The following is a 21,003-nucleotide window of genomic DNA, read 5'->3' as shown; positions in this document are numbered from 1 at the left end:
TAATTTTACCATAATATGGATAGTATATTAAAGCACTGACTGTATTTGTAATAAAATCTATGAGACAAGAAAAGGTTGTGACAGAGAACCCCCAAGGTAAGAAGATAGGATGTGAATTGATGGCCTGTGTTTACACAACAGGCCCGTGTCCAATAAGGAGCTCTCTTGTTCTGACCTTCTGAAATGACGAATACATGCGCATAGCAAAGCAATCTCTATGCACTACCATAGAATAAAGCAATACCATATTAAAGCAGCATTCCCTCTTGTCCGATTTGGTTTTTGTTTTAATAAATGCAGCCATTCCTTACATTAACAGCAATGCAATTATCAAAGCTGACGATCGATTGGCGAAGATCCTGCTTCCCAGGGCACTCAATATGGCTGCCTATTTCAAAAAAGAAAGTGGTGTCGTTTCCTAAATAGGTGCTATAGCAACCCAAAGAAGGGTAATACATTAAATATATCATTAAAAAGGTGGGGGAACGGGGAAAGAAATAAAATGCAGTAAGTATTATTCAATACTACATAACTGATTTATATTTAAAAAAAAAAAAACACATAGTATTTTGAATTAAACGCTACTTTATTTCTTACAATAATTAAAGCCCAGACTTCATACAATTCTGACTATACTGCTGGTTGTCTCTCATAAGGAAGACAGTCACAGGCTAATTAGAATATCGTGACCTGTTTTGTCATATTACTTTCATTCTCTATCACCTTGGAACACATCCGGATATAGATAATAGTGTGTGTATATATATATATATATATATATATATATATATATATATATATATATATATATATATATATATATATATAAAAAGTGTTCGACAAACCTATACATTTGCTCGCCCCGGGCGAGTGGATTTAACCCCCGGGCGAGTAAATATTGGCCCAAGCAGCACACGTTTGGTACTAGGTGGCGAGTAGATTTTTTTGTGTGGCGAGTAGATTTTTTGGTGATTTGTCAACTACTGTATATATATATATATATATTGGAGGGGCAGAAGGCACACTGAAAACTTTGCAAAAAACGCATTAAGTCCTTTGGTTTTGGTGTCAAAGAGTCTTCTCATTCTGAGTTCAAATGTTTTCCGTTCTTGGATGCGTTTACTTAATGCGGACATGGGGTTTCTCACACCCTATCAAAATAGTTTGTAATTATCCTGCTTGCCTCCATTCTTATCCACACTTTCTCTCCCCCCAGCATCCCTCCCCCTCCCCACCTTTCCTTGTCACGTCCCCTGGCTTCAAACACTTTTAACACCCTACCTTATCTACAGTCCATATCTGTTGTTGTTGTTTTTTTTCTCTACACTGTTTTAGCCATTGAATCCTTTGTATATCAGTATTGCTGACCTGAAGAAGAGGATAACTCTCGAAAGCTTGTCCTATGACATAAATTGTTAGTCCAATAAAAAAGGTAACACCTAATACTGAAGAACTCATTTATTCTGCACTATATATATATATATATATATATATATATATATATATATATATATATATATATATATAGAATCCAATGCACAGCCGGCACACCATATGCAAGTAAATAAGTTTTGGTGCTTATCCCATAAAGCAATAACAGACCATACGATACCGGTTGCAACACGACATCAAGGGACAGCACGCAGGTAAGTAAATCAAAAATGTTCTATAGAACATTTTTGATTTACTTACCTGCGTGCTGTCCCTTGATGTCGTGTTGCAACCGGTATCGTATGGTCTATATATATATATATATATATATATATATATATATATATATACCCTATTTCCTCAATTCTAAGACGCACCTTTTTTCCGATTTTCACATGTCTGAAATTGGGGTGCGTCTTAGAATCGATGTTTTAATTTTTTTTAACATGTTTCAGGAGAGGTCCCATGTCAGCGGAGGACGAAGATGGACAGCGGGTGGGAGTGCGGTGGCGGCGGCAGGACAGGTTCCAAGTCTGCAGGTGAATGAAGATAAGAAGACAGCGGGCGTGTGGTGGCGGAGGCGGCTAATAGATCATAATAGCAGGAGCAGAGCGGCGTAGGGGAATGGCTTGGGAGGTGCACTCTGTAACACCGGAAGTTGACCGGTGTCTGACTTCCGGTTACAGTGTGCACCTCCCAAGTCGTTCCCCTATGCCGCTCTGCTCCTGCTCAGCTCTCCTGCTATTATGATCTCCTGCCACCGCACGCCCGCTCTCTTATCTTCATTCACATGCAGACTTTGGACCTGTCCTGCCGCCGCCACCGCACTCCCACCGTCCATCTTCAACCATCTGCAGATGTAAGACCTCTCTCTTGCCGCCCGCTTCGTCCTTCACTGACATGGGACCTCTCCTGAGACATGGTAAGCGAAAAAGTTATTTTCCTCAATTGTAAGGGCCAAATCGATGGTGCGTCTTACAATCAAAGGCGTCTTACAATCGAGGAAATACGGTGTGTGTATATATATATATATATATATATATATATATATATATATATATATATATATATATATACATGTAGAGGTATCAGTACCGTGTTAGCCGAGCTTCAATAATACACCTTGTGTAGAGCACTGTTTATACTGTGGGCTCTCCATTAATTTTTATTCACACTGATACACATACACACTCTTTCTTCACTTGCTTTCAGTAACCCTTTGACACTTCTAGCCATAAAACACATCCACACCGGGGGAAGGACCAGCACAGATAACATTCCAAGAGACACTGTTTTTAAGTAATCCTTGCTTCATTCATTGTAACATCGCCGGAAGAAGAGATCAGTGTATCTCGAAAGCTCGCACAAATAAAAGCATTTCGTTAGCCACAGAACGGTATCATCTATTTATTTTTTGATTATATATATATATATACATACACACACACGATAGGTCTGGGTACTCTAAATGGGAAAAGAAAAAAGGGCAAAAAACTTCTTTGGATTTCTGATATATATCATAATAATAATTGTTTTTAAAAGAAGGGGAATTACACCTTCAAAGCTCCTGACTTTACCTCAATATTGAAATTCCCTTCTTTCATAAACAGCATTGTTTACTACTTAATTTTAGTATCTTCTTGGTCATAGTCTCAAGTAGACTTCCAAAGCACTAATATTTAATATTGTTAATACTATGTAGTGCTGACTGTATACACAGTACTGTACATACTGTACAATTAGTCATGTGCAATAAGTCCCTGCCCTGAGGAGCTTACAGTCTCATTTTTATGGTGCTTAAGGCACTGGGAGATAAAAGTGACTTGCCCAAGGTTAACACCAAGCATAACAAACCGCTTAAGCACTGAAGACAAGCAGTTCCATGCACAAATGACTCAATACTGGACCTTTGTTCAATACTGGACCTTCGTTCCAGCCATGGTGTACATATTTGATGACTTCAGTCCACCGGACAGGGGGAAATAGCCTGAAGAAAGACACCCACATGGATGTTGTCCAGGAGGGGTGCGTCACACGTCGTGTGTCCCTCATTTCTCCTAGCAGCACATGTGAGCCACAAATCAGCATGACCGATGACTTTAAGAGAGTCAGGATAGCTATTTTATGTCAAAATGTAAACCAAGGGAAAGAACTGATGCGATGCAAAACACATTTAGGCTTTAATGTACTTCCATTATAGATACCGTGTACCTCTCATTTTCTTGATAACTTTACTGCCTGGCCTCCTCACTTTACCCCAACACCTCTGCTATCTTCCAACTTTTCTTTTTAATTCCTCGCAGGACACTATCTCTCCTATTCACTATTATGGATACTCAGTTGACCTGGTTTACTCCCATTTCTGTGTAGTCTCTAACTTTTCCCTTCCTTCTCACTGATCACCACCTACCTTAACTTCAACCCTTATCTACCCATGCACCCTCCACAACACCTATTTCCACACGCACCTATACTTACTGTCTCTAGACCCTCTCCAATTCTCAACATCATTAGAACCTATTCTCTCTAGCTTTTACTGTCCTGACCTTGCAACCGCTCTATACAACAGTACATTGTCGTAAGTCCAAAACAAGGCAGTTCCTGCCACCACACCCTGCCCCTGACAATTAAAGTCACATCCAAAGCACACCAATTTTACCTGCTATCTCCAAAAGTGACAAACGTCACTGGAGGAAATCCCACTTTAAGGCAGATTTCCTCCACTACAAATTTATACTTTCCCTTGCTAAGCAAATATACTTGTCTCCTATTTACTCTGTCCTCTAACCCTTAATGTCTATTTGTCGCTTGTAACTTGCATCTCTGCCCAACTACACATCACCCCCTTCCATTACCCCTACTTCAAAGATTAAACCAACACTAACAGGCATGACATCTCATCATATTAGGCTCCACATGCACCACCTACCTCCAAATGCACACCCAAAGCCACCTGCTAATCTCATCCTTTCACTCTACAATCTGCCCCCTTGACTATATTCCCTCAAATTTTCTCTGCTCCCTCCCTACCACACTAAGTCCAACTTAACTCAACTCTTGAACCTTTCCCTCACCAACGCTACATTCCCATCTTCCTTTAAACATGCACTCATCACAACTATTCAAAACAAACCCTCTTGCGAATCAGCCATTCTATTTCTAACTACAGCTTTATCACTCTTCTCCCCTTTTGCCTCCAGGATACTTAAGCAGCTTGTATACAACTGTGTGGTTCACTCTCCAATCCAACTCCTGCAACTCTTGCACTATCAAAATTGGGCAATGACTTACAGCAAAGTCTGAGTAATTTCTCTTTACTCATTCTCCTGGATCTATCTTCTGCCTTTGACACTATTGATCACCCCCTTCCTCTGCACACCCTCACTCTATTGGCTAATGAATGACCAACCTAGACCAAAACATCCGCCCACCAGGAGACATGTCCACTACATTATTAATCCGTCATTGGTCATCTTGAAAAGGAGCCGTGAAAATTAAGTTAGAGATAGCAAATGAATAATATTGGACAAGTATCAAACAGGTGAATAAACAGTGATAGACACAGAGAATGAGGATCACCAGTGTGCAGGTGAATATACATGAAGTTATATGTAAACATGTGAAACAGCTAATTCTCAGTAAAGACAAAGTCTTTAAGACGTCAACATAGGTTTGTGATTCTTGTATACATATACTTGATGCTCACATCTGGGATTGAACAAACCGCTTTAGGGATGGAGTGTCCTGCACTGCAATGCTTTACAAAACTGCAGGCCTCATCAACACTCAAGCTGTTATACACAGGTGAACACACAGGTAGTCAAGGACAAATGGGTGTGCCAAATATGATGTTTTTGTCTGACATACTGCCATGTTCTTACCATTGCTATTCAGTGCTTTCATTATTACTTCCATTTGTGCAAACTCATAATTATAATCTGGTTCAGACGACGCTTCGCTTGTTGCATCCAGATCATGTTCAGTACAGCTGACTTCTTTCTCAAACTCTCTCAGCCAGTCTTTCCTCTTCCTCTTGGGCAGATTAAGCCTGAACAAATATATTAAATATATATATTTTTATAAAAAATGCAAGTTCTAAACTCCAATTATATTTCTGAAGGTCTGTGGTGGAAATAGTTACCTAAAGAAGTGGTTGTTTCCCCAAAGGATCCTGTCTCCGTGCCATAACGAAGTTCTTGAGCACACCAGCGCGCCATTCACACAGGTCCTGCAAAGGAACACACTGCTCAGTAACGCCAATCCCACTGCATGTCTACAAACACGCACAATAAACATTCCTCCTCTCCCCTATGATCACAAGCTCTACCTTGCCATCCCAAAATACTGGACATTGCCTTTGTCCTAAAGCGGCTGTTCTGTTGGCCCACTTTTGATAAATGTGGGCGTCTCAGTACAATGAGAACGTTGGAGTAAAATGCCTAATTATTCTGTCAGTGGAAACAAATATTAACCACATTTGATAACCTCAGAAATAATAAGGCATCTGAACCTTTAATCGAGGTCTTTTTGAGCTTTACTCTGGCCATGGCGAATGAATAGTTGGCTTTAACACACAAACTATAATTGTTTGTTTTGTCAACATTCAAGAGAATAAATGTATAAAACACCCACATAGCAACGGTAACTATTATTTTTCTATTTGTTCTAGTTAGAATGAGTGTGCTGAGCGTGGCAACTCTCTCTACAAGGCATTTGTTTGAATTTTGCCACTTTGAATGTGTGAGATCGTTGCCCTGAAACTAAGAGGACAACCAAACAATGTTTGTGGGAATATGCTATAAACCACCAAATATCTGTGAGATTGAGGAAGCTAAAATACTTTTGCAAATGGAGAAGGCATCAAAACTGGGTCATGTTTGCATAATGGGGGATTTTAATTATCCAGACATAGACTGGGGCAATGAGATTAGCGTTACAACAAAAGGGAACAGGTTTTTGGGGGTGCTTAAAGACAATTATATGACCCAAATTATTGAGGAACCAACCAGGAGAGGGGCAGTTCTGGATTTGGTTATATCAAACAATGTAGAAGTAATAACAAATATTCAAGTCCTGGAACATTTGGGTAACAGTGATCATAACATGGTCTCATTTGAAATAAATTATCAAAAAACAGATTAGGTTCAACAAAGACCTTCAACTTTGGAAAGGCAGATTTGAATAAACTGAGGTCTAATCTAGTAGTAATACAATGGGATGATGTTTTTGCAGGGAAAAATGTAGAAGATAAATGGGCAGTCTTTAAAACATTGTTAGAAAAGCACACTTATCAGTGTATACCCTTGGGTAATAAGTATATAAGAAATAAGTCAAAACCAATGTGGCTAAATAAACAGGTAGGGGAGGAAATGGACAAGAAGAGGAAGGCGTTTAGATTCTTTAAGTCAGAAGGGACAGAGACATTGTATCAGAATTATAAGGAATGTAACAAAAATTGCAAAAGGGCAATTCAATTACCAAAAATGGATAATGAAAAAAGGATTGCAATAGAAAGTAAGGTCAACCCTAAAAAATTCTTCAAGTACCTTAATAACAAAAAAATGAGAAAAGAAAATATAGGACCCTTTCAGTGTGAGATGGGTAGGCAGATTATTGGAGATAAGGAAAAAGCTGAGGTATTAAACAAATTCTTTGCCTCTGTGTTTACCAGGGAAGAATCAAGTTCAATAGTAGTGCCGCAGGAGGAAGCCACAACCTCCATATTAATGAACAATTGGTTAACTGAGGAAGAAGTCCATAAGCGACTTGAAAAAATTAAAGTTAATAAGGCACCTGGCCCCATTGGCATACATCCAAGAGTTCACAAGGAGTTAAGCTTAGTAATAGCAAAACCATTATATTTAATATTTAAGGACTCCATTTCCACAGGCTCAGTACCACAAGATTGGCGTAAAGCAGATGTGGTGCCTATATTTAAAAAGGGAGCTAGATCACAACCGGGAAATTACAGACCTGTAAGCCTGACTTCAATAGTAGGGAAACTACTTGAAGGTTTAATACGGGATAATATTCAGGAATACCTAATGGAAAATAAAATTATTAGTAATAGTCAGCATGGATTTATGAAGGATAGATCTTGCCAAACTAACCTTATTAGTTTCTTTGAGGAGGTAAGTAGGAATCTAGACCAGGGTAATGCCGTTGATGTGGTCTACTTAGATTTTGCAAAGGCTTTTGATACGGTTTCACACAAGAGGTTGGTGTACAAAATAAAGAAAGTTGGACTCAGTAATAATATATGCACCTGGATTGAAAACTGGTTAAAGGACAGACAACAGAGGGTTGTCATAAATGGAACTTTTTCAGGTTGGGCTAAAGTCGTGAGTGGAGTATCTCAGGGATCGGTACTGGGACCCCTGCTTTTTAACTTGTTTATTAATGACCTTGATGTTGGGATCGAGAGCAAAGTCTCCAGCTTTGCTGATGATACTAAATTGTGTAAGGTAATAGAATCAGAGCAGGATGTAATTTCTCTTCAGAAGGACTTGGAGAGACTGGAAACGTGGGCAGGTAAATGGCAGATGAGGTTTAATACAGATAAATGTAAGGTTAAGCATTTGGGATACAAGAATAAAATGGCGACTTACAAATTAAATGGAGATATATTGGGGGAATCTTTGATGGAGAAAGATTTAGGAGTGCTTGTAGACAGCAGGCTTAGCAATAGTGCCCAATGTCATGCAGTAGCTGCAAAGGCAAACAAGATCTTATCTTGCATCAAACGGGCAATGGATGGAAGGGAAGTAAACATAATTATGCCCCTTTACAAAGCATTAGTAAGACCACACCTTGAATATGGAGTACAATTTTGGGCACCAATCCTAAGAAAAGACATTATGGAACTAGAGAGAGTGCAGAGAAGAGCCACCAAATTAATAAAGGGGATGGACATTCTAACTTATGAGGAGAGGCTAGCTAAATTAGATTTATTTACATTAGAAAAGAGGCTTCTAAGAGGGGATATGATAACTATATACAAATATATCCAGGGACAATACAAGGAGCTTTCAAAAGAACTATTCATCCCACGGGCAGTACAAAGGACTCGGGCCATCCCTTAAGGTTGGAGGAAAGGAAATTTCACCAGCAACAAAGGAAAGGGTTCTTTACAGTGAGGGCAGTTAAAATGTGGAATTCATTACCCATGGAGACTGTGATGGCAGATACAATAGATTTGTTCAAAAAAAGGTCGGACATCTTTTTAGATGGGAAAGGTATACAGGGATATACCAAATAAGTATACATGGGAAGGATGTTGATCCAGGGATTAATCCGATTGCCAATTCTTGGAGTCAGGAAGGAATTAATTTTTCCCCTTAATGGGGTTTTTTGTTTGCCTTCCTCTGGATCAATAAGTAAAGATTTAGGATAAAGTATCTGTTGTCTAAATTTAGCATAGGTTGAACTTGATGGATGGAAGTCTTTTTTCAACCTCATCTACTATGTAACTATGTAACTATGTAACCACTTATTCACATAATTATGCAAGCAAGACAGTTAGCAGTCATATCCCAGAATTCTTTTCATGCCTTCATTCTACTCCTGACGGTATATAAGTAGCAATTTGACTTATGGGCTAAAGAAGCAGTTCCACATTTAATTATCTTTTTTTAATAAATCTCCACTTCCCCCCTGGATGGGAAGCAAGTGGTTCACTGGAGCTGAGACACGCTCTTTTCATCTCCAGGGACCTCCTGAGATACTGACCAATGAAGGTGGTGCCAGTATCGTCATCTCCAGGGCAAACACAATAACGTTTCAATCTTCTGCGTCATTCGTTGCGGCATTTCCTATTGGCCCCCGTGCCGCAAGGAATTTAAAGAACAGGAAGTATCAGCACCCCCTTCACCAGTAAGTATTTCGGGAACCAGTGGATCCCTGGAGCTGAAATTAACACAGTTCAGCTCCCAAAAAACTCTGCTTCCCACCCATGAAAAAGGGTGTTTGAAGGGGGGGAATACTCCATTAAAAAAATATTTATTTTTAATATACAGTATACGTAATGTGCTAGTATGTGTGGGCAGACACACATTGGTGACAAAATGACTATCTGATGGGAGAGGGTAACTTTGAAGGCCTCTGAAGTGGTACTCCATTTCATGTCACAGCTCTGTATGAACCAAAATAAATTACTCCTCCCCCCCCTATTGTTTTAGGCACTTCAAATTTCACTGTCGGCCAACAGGGCAGGGATTCAATGCTCCAACTATGTTGTAAATGCAGAGAGGGAATGTCAGTGATGTAAATAAGTCCTGCATTTCCACTATGTATACACAGATTCATTATGGTAAGAAACCCCAGTCAGAAGTAAACAAAGTACATTGTTATGTTTGAAAATGTCTTAAGTGAATCCTAAAGCCTGGTGATTAAACCCACTAAATTAGGCCAAATGTAGTGACTTATTAAACACACACACTACACACACACACACACACACACACACACACACACAAACGAATGAAAAAAAATAATGGGCGGGCAAAGTTAAAACTGACTCATGGGTAAAGAAGTGTAAGAAGAGTAGTCTGATTAAAAGTGCCTTTGACAGAGTGAAGTCTGAATGTGGTGAAATATATCAAAGGTCAACGGTCCAAGTTTTGATACTGGGCCAGATTAAGCAGCACACACAGCCTTATTTTCCTTTGGTATATGTCTAAGTATAAAATATTTAAAGTTTTTTGCAGAGAATCTCCCAAGCCCGCATCACTGCTTCTCTAGGCCACCTCCTAAACTTCTATCTTAATGAACTGTTTCTCAACTGTTTTTCCACAGGGCCCCCCTATAGAGACGATCCAATCACTGGGGTGCCCTACCATCATTTTATCGATTGTCACACTTTCCAATAAAACTGGGTAGAACCTAAAAATAAGTATGTAATCTTACACTTACATTATCATAATTGATCGTTTGCAAATATAATACTAACATTCAGTTTTTCGGGTATTTTAGATGTAATGCAAAATCTTTCAGCAGCAATACATTCATTAAACATTGCATGCCACTAAAAGCACACATAATTCTTTTTTTTCCCCACAGAGCACTCTTAAGGTTCAGTACAACAGAGGCCTGGAACACATTGCAAGGCAATTTGCAGGTCCCTCTTTCAGAGATTTGGGTTTATTTGATCACATAATAATCAAGTAACAATAGGGTTCTCTCTAGAATCAGCCAAATAAATACTTAAGATATCCAAAATGCTTTACACTTCCTCCACCTCCCATGTTTCCCATTCATTCCTCTTATGTGTGTCAATCCTTCATCTGCCACCCAGCCCCTCCTCTACGTTTCTCTCCCAGTCTGTAACACGGTCTCAGTGCTGTCTGGCTCACACCCTGCTTGGCAAGGTACAGTACACAGCACCAGGCCCTGGGCTATTGTGCTGGCTCACATGTCAGACATGCTATTGCAAGACAGTCTCTGTGAAACATTGAGCTTGAGATGACAGTTTACAGTGCCCTATTATTAACTGCTTCATAGCTGGATAGATGTCCTAGATCCCTCCAAGTGGTAAACTAGAAGAAATGACCTATTTCAAGCCCTAGCCAGCATAAAACTAATAACGGATGAAATTCATGAATGGATTTATTCCCATCAAGAATTTAGTTTTCACCTGTAATTAGAAATGCCAGGGTTGGAGGGATCAGACGTTCTCCCTAACAGAAACCATTGATTTAATTGCTTTTTAGTTGGTTATGAGTACAGTAACTAATTACTTCCCATCCACCTGAGCATCTTGCCTTCTCTCTTTAACCTCCTTCTTTGGCCTCCACCAATGGACCACTACTTAGACCTTGTCTTTACTAAAAATGGTTTCATATCTGATTTCTTTATCTCCCCCTACCACTTCTTGACCATCACCTCCTATCGTTCACCACCACTCATTCCCCTCACCCCCTTCCTACCTGTTCTAATAATGAGGGAATGGGGAAGGGGGAAAGGGAAAAAGGGAGGTGACTCTCGCTTCAGCTTGGTATACAAATTGACAGAGATTAAGTATCCCACAGACTGCTACTTTGAAACCAGCAGCCGCAACATATAGCCACAATTACATTATGTGCTCCTGCTCTTATGTATGTCAACTGTCCTCCTACACTCAAAACACCGTCGTCACAGTATGAGGGCGAAGGGCAGGACAGATACCCGTAGAGCTAGTGCTAACCTCTAAGCAACTAGCAACAATATCAGCAGTTTATAATATAAATGCAGGGCAAACCTAAAGAGCAGCGGCTCAAATCGGCGCTCAGCGGCACTCAGCGGCACCTCTCACTCACCACCCGACACAGATGCGTCATGACGTCAGCCTAGAGATCCCGCCCACCTGACGCATGTTTCGCGGAGGCCGATTTGAGCCGCTGCTCTTTAGGTTAATCTCTGTTACCTTAATCTCTGTTACCTATGCGACTCTCACTCTACCCATGGATGGATGGCTCCTCATGAACCACTCAGTGTTTTTATTACAGTGCATATCTCTAGTCTAGTATAGGAGGCTATAACTAGATACGGGCTAAGACTTGTGCCTCAGGGCCACGCTAACACACTTTGTGGGCCATCACCTATTGCACTGCTATACATTACAATCAATGTGACTCTTGTAGTTATTTATATATATCACTGAGTCTAATTAGTGTATATATGGACAAGTGATTTATTCAATAGATAAGACCAGTAGATAATTCTGGTTTGTTACCTATGTCCATATTGATTGTGGTTCTCTATGGGAGCATCCCTATGTTTGTGTATTTCCTGTATACCCTAGCGTCGTGACTGTCAGTCATTAGCACCTGTTTGATCTAAAATACAGGTTTTTAAACTATTAGTGCCAAGTTTGGGGATACCTTAATCAACTCATGTGAGGTCACTCACAACTATTATGTACTTACCGGTTGGTTTACCTTCTCCCCTAGCTTTGGTTTATGTTTATATGTTGGTTTGTTTTGTATGTTTGACTTAGGATTGTTCACCAAGCTCTCTCCCTGTTTATTTTAAGCAATATAGAAATAAAAATTAAGTATTAACTTTTGTCATTATACCTACCTGTTCTACTCACTACTCCCGAGACCTTCGCTCTATGACCTCTCTGAAACTGACAATCTTGTCAACTCTTATAACTCTATCCTCTCCTCCTCTCTTGATCTATGTGCCCCTTCTCAACTCCGGCACCCCTGTCCCTCTAACCCATAGCTTTGGCTCAATTGACAAACACACTCCTATCGCACTTAGGCTATACTTATAGTGCTGGCGACCGCGGCGGTCACTGGAAAATCAAATAGAGATAGATCTATTGATCCCTACCCTCACACCTGCAATCCAGTCAGACGTCTCGGATTGCCTCCTGGCTATATCCTCGTGGATGGTGCTCCGTCACCTTAAACTTAATACAGCTCAACCCCGTTATAGCGTGGTCATCGCGCGCTATAACCGGGGCCGCGTTAATTTTAAAAAAAATGGCCGCCGCGTGCCCGATCGGGAGGAGGGGGGAGGAGGGAGGAGGGGGGAAGAGGTGGAGTGAGGCGCCGGCAGCCCTACACGTCTCCAAGCAGGCACCGTACTTCCCCCAGCATTCCCCTCGCAGTCTCACTTCCCCCAGAAGCTCCACATCAATCCCCCCCCAGCCCCGCACCAATCCCCCCCAGCCCCACACCAATCCCCCCCCAGCCCTGCACCCATCCTGATCCATGCCCCAGCAGCTCCACATCGATCCCCCCCAGCCCCGCACCAATCCCCTCAGCCTTGCATCAATCCCCCCCAGCCCCGCACCCATCCCGATCCATGCCCCAGCAACTCCACATCGATCCCCCCCAGCCCCGCACCGATCCCGATCCAGCAGCCCCAGCAGCTGACACCAAAGGTAGGGGGGTGAGAGGGGGGGGGGGCTGTGTGGGTGCTGTGAGTGTGTGCATGCTGTGAGAGTGTGCTGTGAGTGTGTGCAGTGTGCTGTGAGTGTGTGCAGTGTGCTGTGAGTGTGTGCAGTGTGCAGTGAGTGTGTGCAGTGTGTTCAAGTGTTTGCAGTGTGCTGTGATTGTGTGCAGTGTGCTGTGAGTGTGTGCAGTGTGCTGTGAGTGTGTGCAGTGCGTGCTATAACTGGGTTGAGCTGTATGTCTAAAACTGAGCTCCTCACATCCCCTACATTTTGTCTAATATCCCTTTTTTCCGTCACAGTAAACAGTACTACCATCTACCCTGTCGCCAAAGTACATTGCCTAGGAGTAACATTTAAATCTTCCCTTTCCTTCTCCATTCACATTCAATGCATAGCTCAAATGTGTTACTTCTTCCTCCACAATATTGCCAAGATCCGCCCTTTCCTCTGTCAATCTACTGCTAAAACTCTAATGCATGCTCTTATCCTCTCTTGTCTGGACATATTGCTAACAGGCCTCCCTGCATCACAACTTTCTCCTTTGACATCTATCCAAACTTCTGCTGCTAAAATTATTTCACTTTCTCCCAAAACAATCTCTACTCATCTATCCTTAAATCCTTTTCCTGCCTTACCAAATTTCGGATTACCTACAAAGTTCTCCTCCTTATCTTTAAGGCTCTTCACTCATCTGCTTCTTCCAACATATCAGCTTTGATCTCTCGGATATGCCTGCTCATCTCCTGCCCTACACATAACTCTCTCTTCTCCACCTCCACTTCTACTGTTCTTTCTCGCCTTAAACCCTTTCCCCTCTCTACCCCTTACCTGTGGAACTCCCTCACACGCAGTATACACCAAGCACCTTCTCTCACCAACTTTAAAACAAACCTTAAAACTCACCTTAAATGAAGCATTCTAATAACCTAGACTCATGGCTACTGTCCCACACCCACAGTCGCTCCTACCAACCACTGTGGCCAAACACTGCCATCCACTGCACTTATTCCCTCGCCTGCTGTGTCTGTTAGTCTCCCAATATTCCACTTAGATTGTAAAATCCACAGGTCAGAGATTTCCTTTCCTATTGTCTGACTTTGTTGCACTTATTGTATTATTATTCCATGTACTGTTTATTGTCTCTTTTGTAAAGCACTCAGTACACCGTGGGCGATATACAAATAAAGATATACATACATATATATGCATTGTATTGAAAAGGAGATTGGGAATTCGCATATTTGGGTTTTCTTTGCATGAACTGAGATGCACATACTGTAGAAGATCCAGGAAGATGAAACTGTAGCGGAAAAGTGGTTCACAAAATGATTGATTGTGTTTGTATTTGATTGATTTTTGGTTGATGAATGCTTTGCAGACTGGACTTTACCAAGCAGTGATACAGTATGTGTATGATAAGCGTCATCCCTACAGAAAATGCTATGCAGAATGCCTGCTTGGAAGTTCAATTGTAAAGGCTCACAAACTGATGTCATTTAAAAGTTACATGTTAATAAAATCAACTCTCAGTTCCTTAAAACAAAAAAGCACAGGTAAAAACATAACCACTGTGTGAGCCAAAGCAGACCAGCAGTCATACTAGTCCCACCTAATTAAGAAACCCTGGACTTTGTGTCCACGTATATATATGTATGTAATGAATCCCCCATTTGATTATACATGTAAGCAAGCAACAAACTAAAAACAAGAATGGATCTGGGCAGCAAACTGAGGAATAATATATGGACATTCCAATCGCAATGTCCTAGAAAATATATGGTCTACTTTTAAAAACACAGACTATATGACAGTGACAGCCCCAGTTACTCTATGCACACTAAATGTAGCTCAACAGTCCTGTGGCTGCTTTCTGAAGATTGTTACTTTTTAAATGTAGATTTCCCAGATCATCACATCTTTACAGACACACTAAAAATGATGCTTTGTGGCACATATGTTGTGCATTATATTAGATCTATCATGGGCTGCAGATTTTAACGATCACATGATAATGACTCAAGCTGACATATGCCTACAGCGCAGGTGGAGTACAAGGTCATTATCGAGCTGGCACATGCTGTTAACAGGGGAGCTCCCAGCAATTAAAAATGAGTGGTATTAAAAGCAGTAGATAAAAGGAATTGGCTTTATAACAGGCCTCGTACAGCCCACTCATGATCACTCCCTGAAAATTAGCAAGCTCCATCACAAAGCAGTTCTATGGACTTTCAATAGACAAAAATCCAGACAGAATAACAGTCTATTCCAAAATTTGGAGCTGCCGATCTAATATAATCTGCTCTTCTGTGGGAGGTGCATCTGTGCACCGGATTCATTTAACTACCATTGAAAAGCATTGTTATTGGAAGAAATGGCCAGTTAATAATGAAAAACATTGAATATCATTACACAAATTAGCAACATGGTAACAGCAACCTTGGGAAAAAAACCCAGACACATGATCACGGAAAATGTTTTTTTCTGCAACAATGCACATACCATACAAAGATTCTGCAGAAGACACGGACAGGTGAGCTTTAAGGCTTTCTAACAATGCACATACCATGCAAAGATTCTGCAGAAGACACGGACAGGTGAGCTTTAAAGCTTTCTAACAATGCACATACCATGCAAAGGTTCTGCAGAAGACACGGACAGGTGAGCTTTAAAGCTTTCTAACAATGCACATACCATGCAAAGGTTCTGCAGAAGACACGGACAGGTGAGCTTTAAGGCTTTCTAACAATGCACATACCATGCAAAGGTTCTGCAGAAGACACGGACAGGTGAGCTTTAAAGCTTTGTAACAATGCACATACCATGCAAAGGTTCTGCAGAAGACACGGACAGGTGAGCTTTAAAGCGTTCTAACAATGCACATACCATGCAAAGGTTCTGCAGAAGACACGGACAGGTGAGCTTTAAAGCTTTCTAAAAGATCTCCAATACTTGAAAACCAGTTTTAATAATAATCTAATTACCCGAAGAGATAATGTGGCCCGTAACCTAAATATTTTGTGTTAAATTAGCAGACCTGCCTTAACTAGGAAGGAGGATGAGACAAGAAATATTAAGTTATGTATTAATTGTATGCAGACTGAAATAAATATAAGGATTACCGAGAGGAGGATTACTGCCAGATCCTAACATTTTCAATGTGCCGAGCATCCAAATGTCGCTATATTAATTCAGCCAACAAATATTCTTTCCCTAGCAAATGATATGAGCGCTGCACCCTGGTTCTGCCTTGTCCAATTTACCTTGCATTTTCTATTGGTGTCAGAGAAATGTCCCCATCGGATGCAATGTCAATCACGCAGTGCTCTGGTTGGATGCCAATACCAAAGAGCTGTATATCCTGAGAAGTGTTATCACCCACTCTGTTATGATCCTGTAACAAAGTTATCATATCATCTTAATAGGATATTTACAACAGAGTACTACATCTCAACAAATAGTTCAAAAACAGAAATATAAAAAATAGTTAGTAAAAGAACCCTCGTCTGTGTTTAATGTAGTCAGGCATCGTATGCATTTGAACGTATACCACTATGTATGTCCTACAGTATGTCAGAGATACTGTAATTGTTTTCTGAGTTAGCTCTTTGTGTCACAAATGTCCCTCTATAAATAGATGTGTAGCTTGTCAGTACTGGTTAATTTTATTGCAAATGTTTGTCAATTACTGTGTATATAGTTGGTATCAGTGTGAATCTAAGTGCCTCGTTCTATCACAGTACTAAGCATGCATAGACATTGCTGCACATTGTCGCAGGTACAGACATTGGTTGGAACAGCTGGCCAATCTGCTTGGTATTGAGAGGCGCCTAATAGTGCTTGTAACCCAGTCCCTGACTGACAAAGTGCTGCACACTGTGCGGTGGAGGGTTCCTGTCACTTTTTGACTCGCCCTAATGTTTTTTGTCTCACCTTTAAATAATACACCAAAAGTTCATTAAGGGCTGGATCAGCATTCAGGTTCACCAGGTAACATTTATCATCGCCAACCTTAATACCAGACGACTCCAGGGAGATGCCCATGCTCTCCAGTTGCTTTTGCCTTCCCTGCGAACACCAAAGCAAACGCCATTCAACTCTCCAGCAGTTTAAAAACAAAAGTTGAGCCTGAGAAAGCATGCAGTTAGACCTAGGCCCGAGCTCCGGCCTAGAGAAACACAAAGCACAAATACAGTAACTGGAGCCACAATAAAAATAGCAGATTAGTTATTTTTTATAAGAAACACATCAATTTCTGGGAAACTAAATCAGGCAAAATAACATTAGCATAAACTGCACACATGCTGAAAAAACTAATTCTGAGATTTTTACAGTTCCCATCTTTTTTTTAAATAACATTCACTTCTCAGTTCTCATAGTGCTCAAAACCTATATACAAAGCGGGCATGGTCTCTGTAGCACCAATACAACAAAAAAAGGCCCATTTTGTTTTTAGACTGTCCTTGGATAGCAAGACCCACTTCTGTTAGATCACTGGTTATCTCACAAATGTATCATTCTATTATTCAAGTAAGCAGACTTCACACAAAAAAAGTGGCTTTATTAAAAGACAGAGGTTATAAGGCCACGCAGCGCATATTGTTATTCCTCTGCTTCAATGCATCTTATAAAACAGGCTGACGCGTTGACGCTCTATAAATGGGACGCAAACGTTAAAGCGCTACGTAATGATTCCTGCAATTAGAGACAGGTGAATGCAAGATGGAGACAACGGAGGAAAAACTAAATACTTGTGCAATTTCTTCGGTTTTCCTCAACTTTTCTTCCCAAGTGATGGTTAGATCTCTAATTAGCTTTTCAGATTCTTCTAATTTTTCTTTCAGCTCAGGTGCCTTCATTGCCTGTGAATAGAAATAAAACGCATAAATAATTCCTTCTTCTTATGGGGAATAAACTCTGTAGCTGCCAGATAACATATGACACTGATCAATCACGTTGTATGTTGGGGGAGAAAAACGTAACGTTCTTACATATCCATCATAATAATATAAATAGGTTCCGAGGGTTTAATTAGGACGCTGCACATTTTAAGATTGCAATAGTTAAATCTGTAATTCCCAGCAGAGGTTTGCACGTGGTGTTTCTTAGTATTCGCTGCCTCGTTTCACTGTCCTCAGTGGTTCATGTGTATTCATGCTTCAGCTCGGCTAGCCGGGATCACTTGATGGTCGCTTTCACAGCTCCCACGCCTGGCGGGCCAATAGGTCAGGCGCTGGCCCCCGTGACCGGGGGCTTTAAACGTTGCCATGATACGAGCACCCCTTACGAAGGTCTGTATCTCAGGAAGCAGGGGGTCGTGAGAGCTGATGGAAACCCCCTGCTTCAAAGCTATGCTAAGAAAAAACCCGCGTTTATTGCTCCTTTCAGTTAGGGCAATCCCACAGTGCAAAAATATTGTTTTAATAAGTTACATTTCTCATAACATATGTACACTTAGTATAAATCTTACTTATATATAGAGAAGGTCATATGCGAACTTTCAGTGGAGGTTAAATCCCTTTTTTATAAGCATGCAACAGATGTTGATATAGACAATACATACAATAGCATCTCCTAGCTATTATCTTATCACCCTCTGTTATTGGGTATCTAATCTCTCCATAGAGCCACTAGCCTTTACCTCTGCCTGCGAGAGCTGTTCTCTCAGCTTTTCCACTTCTTCTCGGAGTTCCCTGATAACTCTGGCATTAGGATCTTCATTAACCACAGCATGATTCACTATCCTTTTGGCTCTGTCAGCATATCTCAGTGTAGAGAGCGTCTCTTCGTAATTGTCAGCTGCTGGGCTAATTGTTGCTAGCATGGCAGTTTTGCTGTTGCCTCCCAAATTGTCCTGGAAGACAAACGAACAAGCAGAACATGAGGAAAACACCACTATGATTAGAGCAGTCCTCACAAATCGGCAATTTTTTCTATTAAATTATAAGAGAGCTCTTCTCACCCTTCCCAATGCTGTGTGTGTATATATATATATATATATATATATATATATATATATATATATATATATATATATATATATATATATATATATATATATATACAGTGCTCGACAAATAATGAAAAGCTGTCGCCCGTTGCGAGTGGATTTAGGCAGCTGGCGACCCGTGCTGCAGCTCAATGAATCCCCCTGCTCGTGCCAATTTTTTTTTTTTTTTTTTAAATAAATAAATAAATAAATAATCCCCCTCCCTGATTGGGTTAAAAAAAAAAGTTAAAAAAAATGGCGGCAAATCATGTGGTCCCGGCGCGCGTGCACAGGGCAAGCAGAGTGTCCTGCCATTTGCGCTGCCTGTTCCCCCCAGCAACCCAGAATCCCCCGCATCCCTCCCCCCACCAATCCCCCGCATCCCTCCCCCCCCCAATCCCCACGTGGGACGGAGGGGGAAGCCCAAACCAAGCCCCGCGCGCAACCCAGCCCCCCACCCACCACTCCCCACGTGGGACGGAGGGGGAAGCCCAAACCAAGCCCCGCACGCAACCCAGCCCCCCCCCTCCGCTCCCCACGTGGGACGGAGGGGGAAGCCCAAAACAAGCGCCGCGCACGATCCAGCCCCCACACCCTCCCCCCTCCGCTCCCCACGTGGGACGGTGGGGGAAGCCCAAAACAAGCGCGCGATCCAGCCCCCCCGCACCCTCCGCTCCCCACGTGGGACGGAGGGGGAAGTGCCAACCCAGCTTCCCCCGTGCGCGCCTCCTGCGCCAGTCCGCCTCCTGCCCATGATCTCCCCCTAATCACCTGCCCCCGATCCTCGCATGCTGCCCGGGGGTGTCCGGGGAGCGTGCTGCGGCGTCGGCCGCTTCTGGGGGGGGGGGGGGGACGGGACCTGGGGGGACCTGCTGCTGCTGAGGCCCACGCTGCGCTGTGTCCCATGTCTTGGAGAGGGCCCACTGCCGTGCGGAGACCCCACTGCTGCCACGTGTGACCCGGTGAGTGTGTGAGTGACAGACTGAGTGTCTGTGAGTGTGTGAGTGTGCCTGTGTGTCTGTGAGTGTGCCTGTGTGTCTGTGAGTGTGCCTGTGTGTCTGTCAGTGTGCCTGTGTGTCTGTCAGTGTGCCTGTGTGTCTGTCAGTGTGCCTGTGTGTCTGTCAGTGTGCCTGTGTGTCTGTCAGTGTGCCTGTGTGTCTGTCAGTGTGCCTGTGTGTCTGTCAGTGTGCCTGTGTGTCTGTCAGTGTGCCTGTGTGTCTGTGAGTGTGCCTGTGTGTCTGTCAGTGTGCCTGTGTGTCTGTGAGTGTGCCTGTCAGTGTGCCTGTGTGTGTGTGTCTGTCAGTGTGCCTGTGTGTCTGTGAGTGTGCCTGTGTGTCTGTGAGTGTGCCTGTGTGTCTGTGAGTGTGCCTGTGAGTGTGCCTGTGTGTCTGTCAGTGTGCCTGTGTGTCTGTGAGTGTGCCTGTGTGTCTGTGAGTGTGCCTGTGTGTCTGTGAGTGTGCCTGTGTGTCTGTGAGTGTGCCTGTGTGTCTGTGAGTGTGCCTGTCAGTGTGCCTGTGTGTGTGTGTGTCTGTCAGTGTGCCTGTGTGTCTGTGAGTGTGCCTGTGTGTCTGTGAGTGTGCCTGTGTGTCTGTGAGTGTGCCTGTGTGTCTGTCAGTGTGCCTGTGTGTCTGTGAGTGTGCCTGTGTGTCTGTGAGTGTGCCTGTGTGTCTTTGAGTGTGCCTGTGTGTCTGTGAGTGTGCCTGTG

At 42.2% G+C, this 21,003-nt stretch overlaps 1 protein-coding gene across 7 annotated transcripts in view; it reads right to left on the bottom strand.

Annotated features, from left to right (window-relative positions):
• KIF13A (kinesin family member 13A) overlaps positions 1-21,003 on the bottom strand; it is a 206,805-nt gene that overhangs the window by 61,687 nt on the left and 124,115 nt on the right. For 4 of the 7 annotated variants that reach the window (XM_075585636.1, XM_075585638.1, XM_075585637.1 and 1 more), the window contains exons 11-16: positions 18,951-19,163; positions 18,061-18,171; positions 17,243-17,377; positions 16,573-16,703; positions 5,573-5,659; positions 5,313-5,479 (exon numbers count right to left, since the gene is read on the bottom strand). In XM_075585636.1, the coding sequence (XP_075441751.1) occupies positions 5,313-5,479; positions 5,573-5,659; positions 16,573-16,703; positions 17,243-17,377; positions 18,061-18,171; positions 18,951-19,163 (844 nt within the window). Of the gene's footprint in view, positions 1-3,338; positions 3,489-5,312; positions 5,480-5,572; positions 5,660-16,572; positions 16,704-17,242; positions 17,378-18,060; positions 18,172-18,950; positions 19,164-21,003 lie in introns of all 7 variants that reach the window. The other 3 variants (XM_075585633.1, XM_075585635.1, XM_075585634.1) reach the window with 1 other exon arrangement.

This window comes from Ascaphus truei, chromosome 2 (genome assembly GCF_040206685.1).
Source record: "Ascaphus truei isolate aAscTru1 chromosome 2, aAscTru1.hap1, whole genome shotgun sequence".
In the NCBI taxonomy this organism is placed as follows: domain Eukaryota; kingdom Metazoa; phylum Chordata; class Amphibia; order Anura; family Ascaphidae; genus Ascaphus; species Ascaphus truei.
This window is presented reverse-complemented; position numbering and strand designations above follow the sequence as displayed.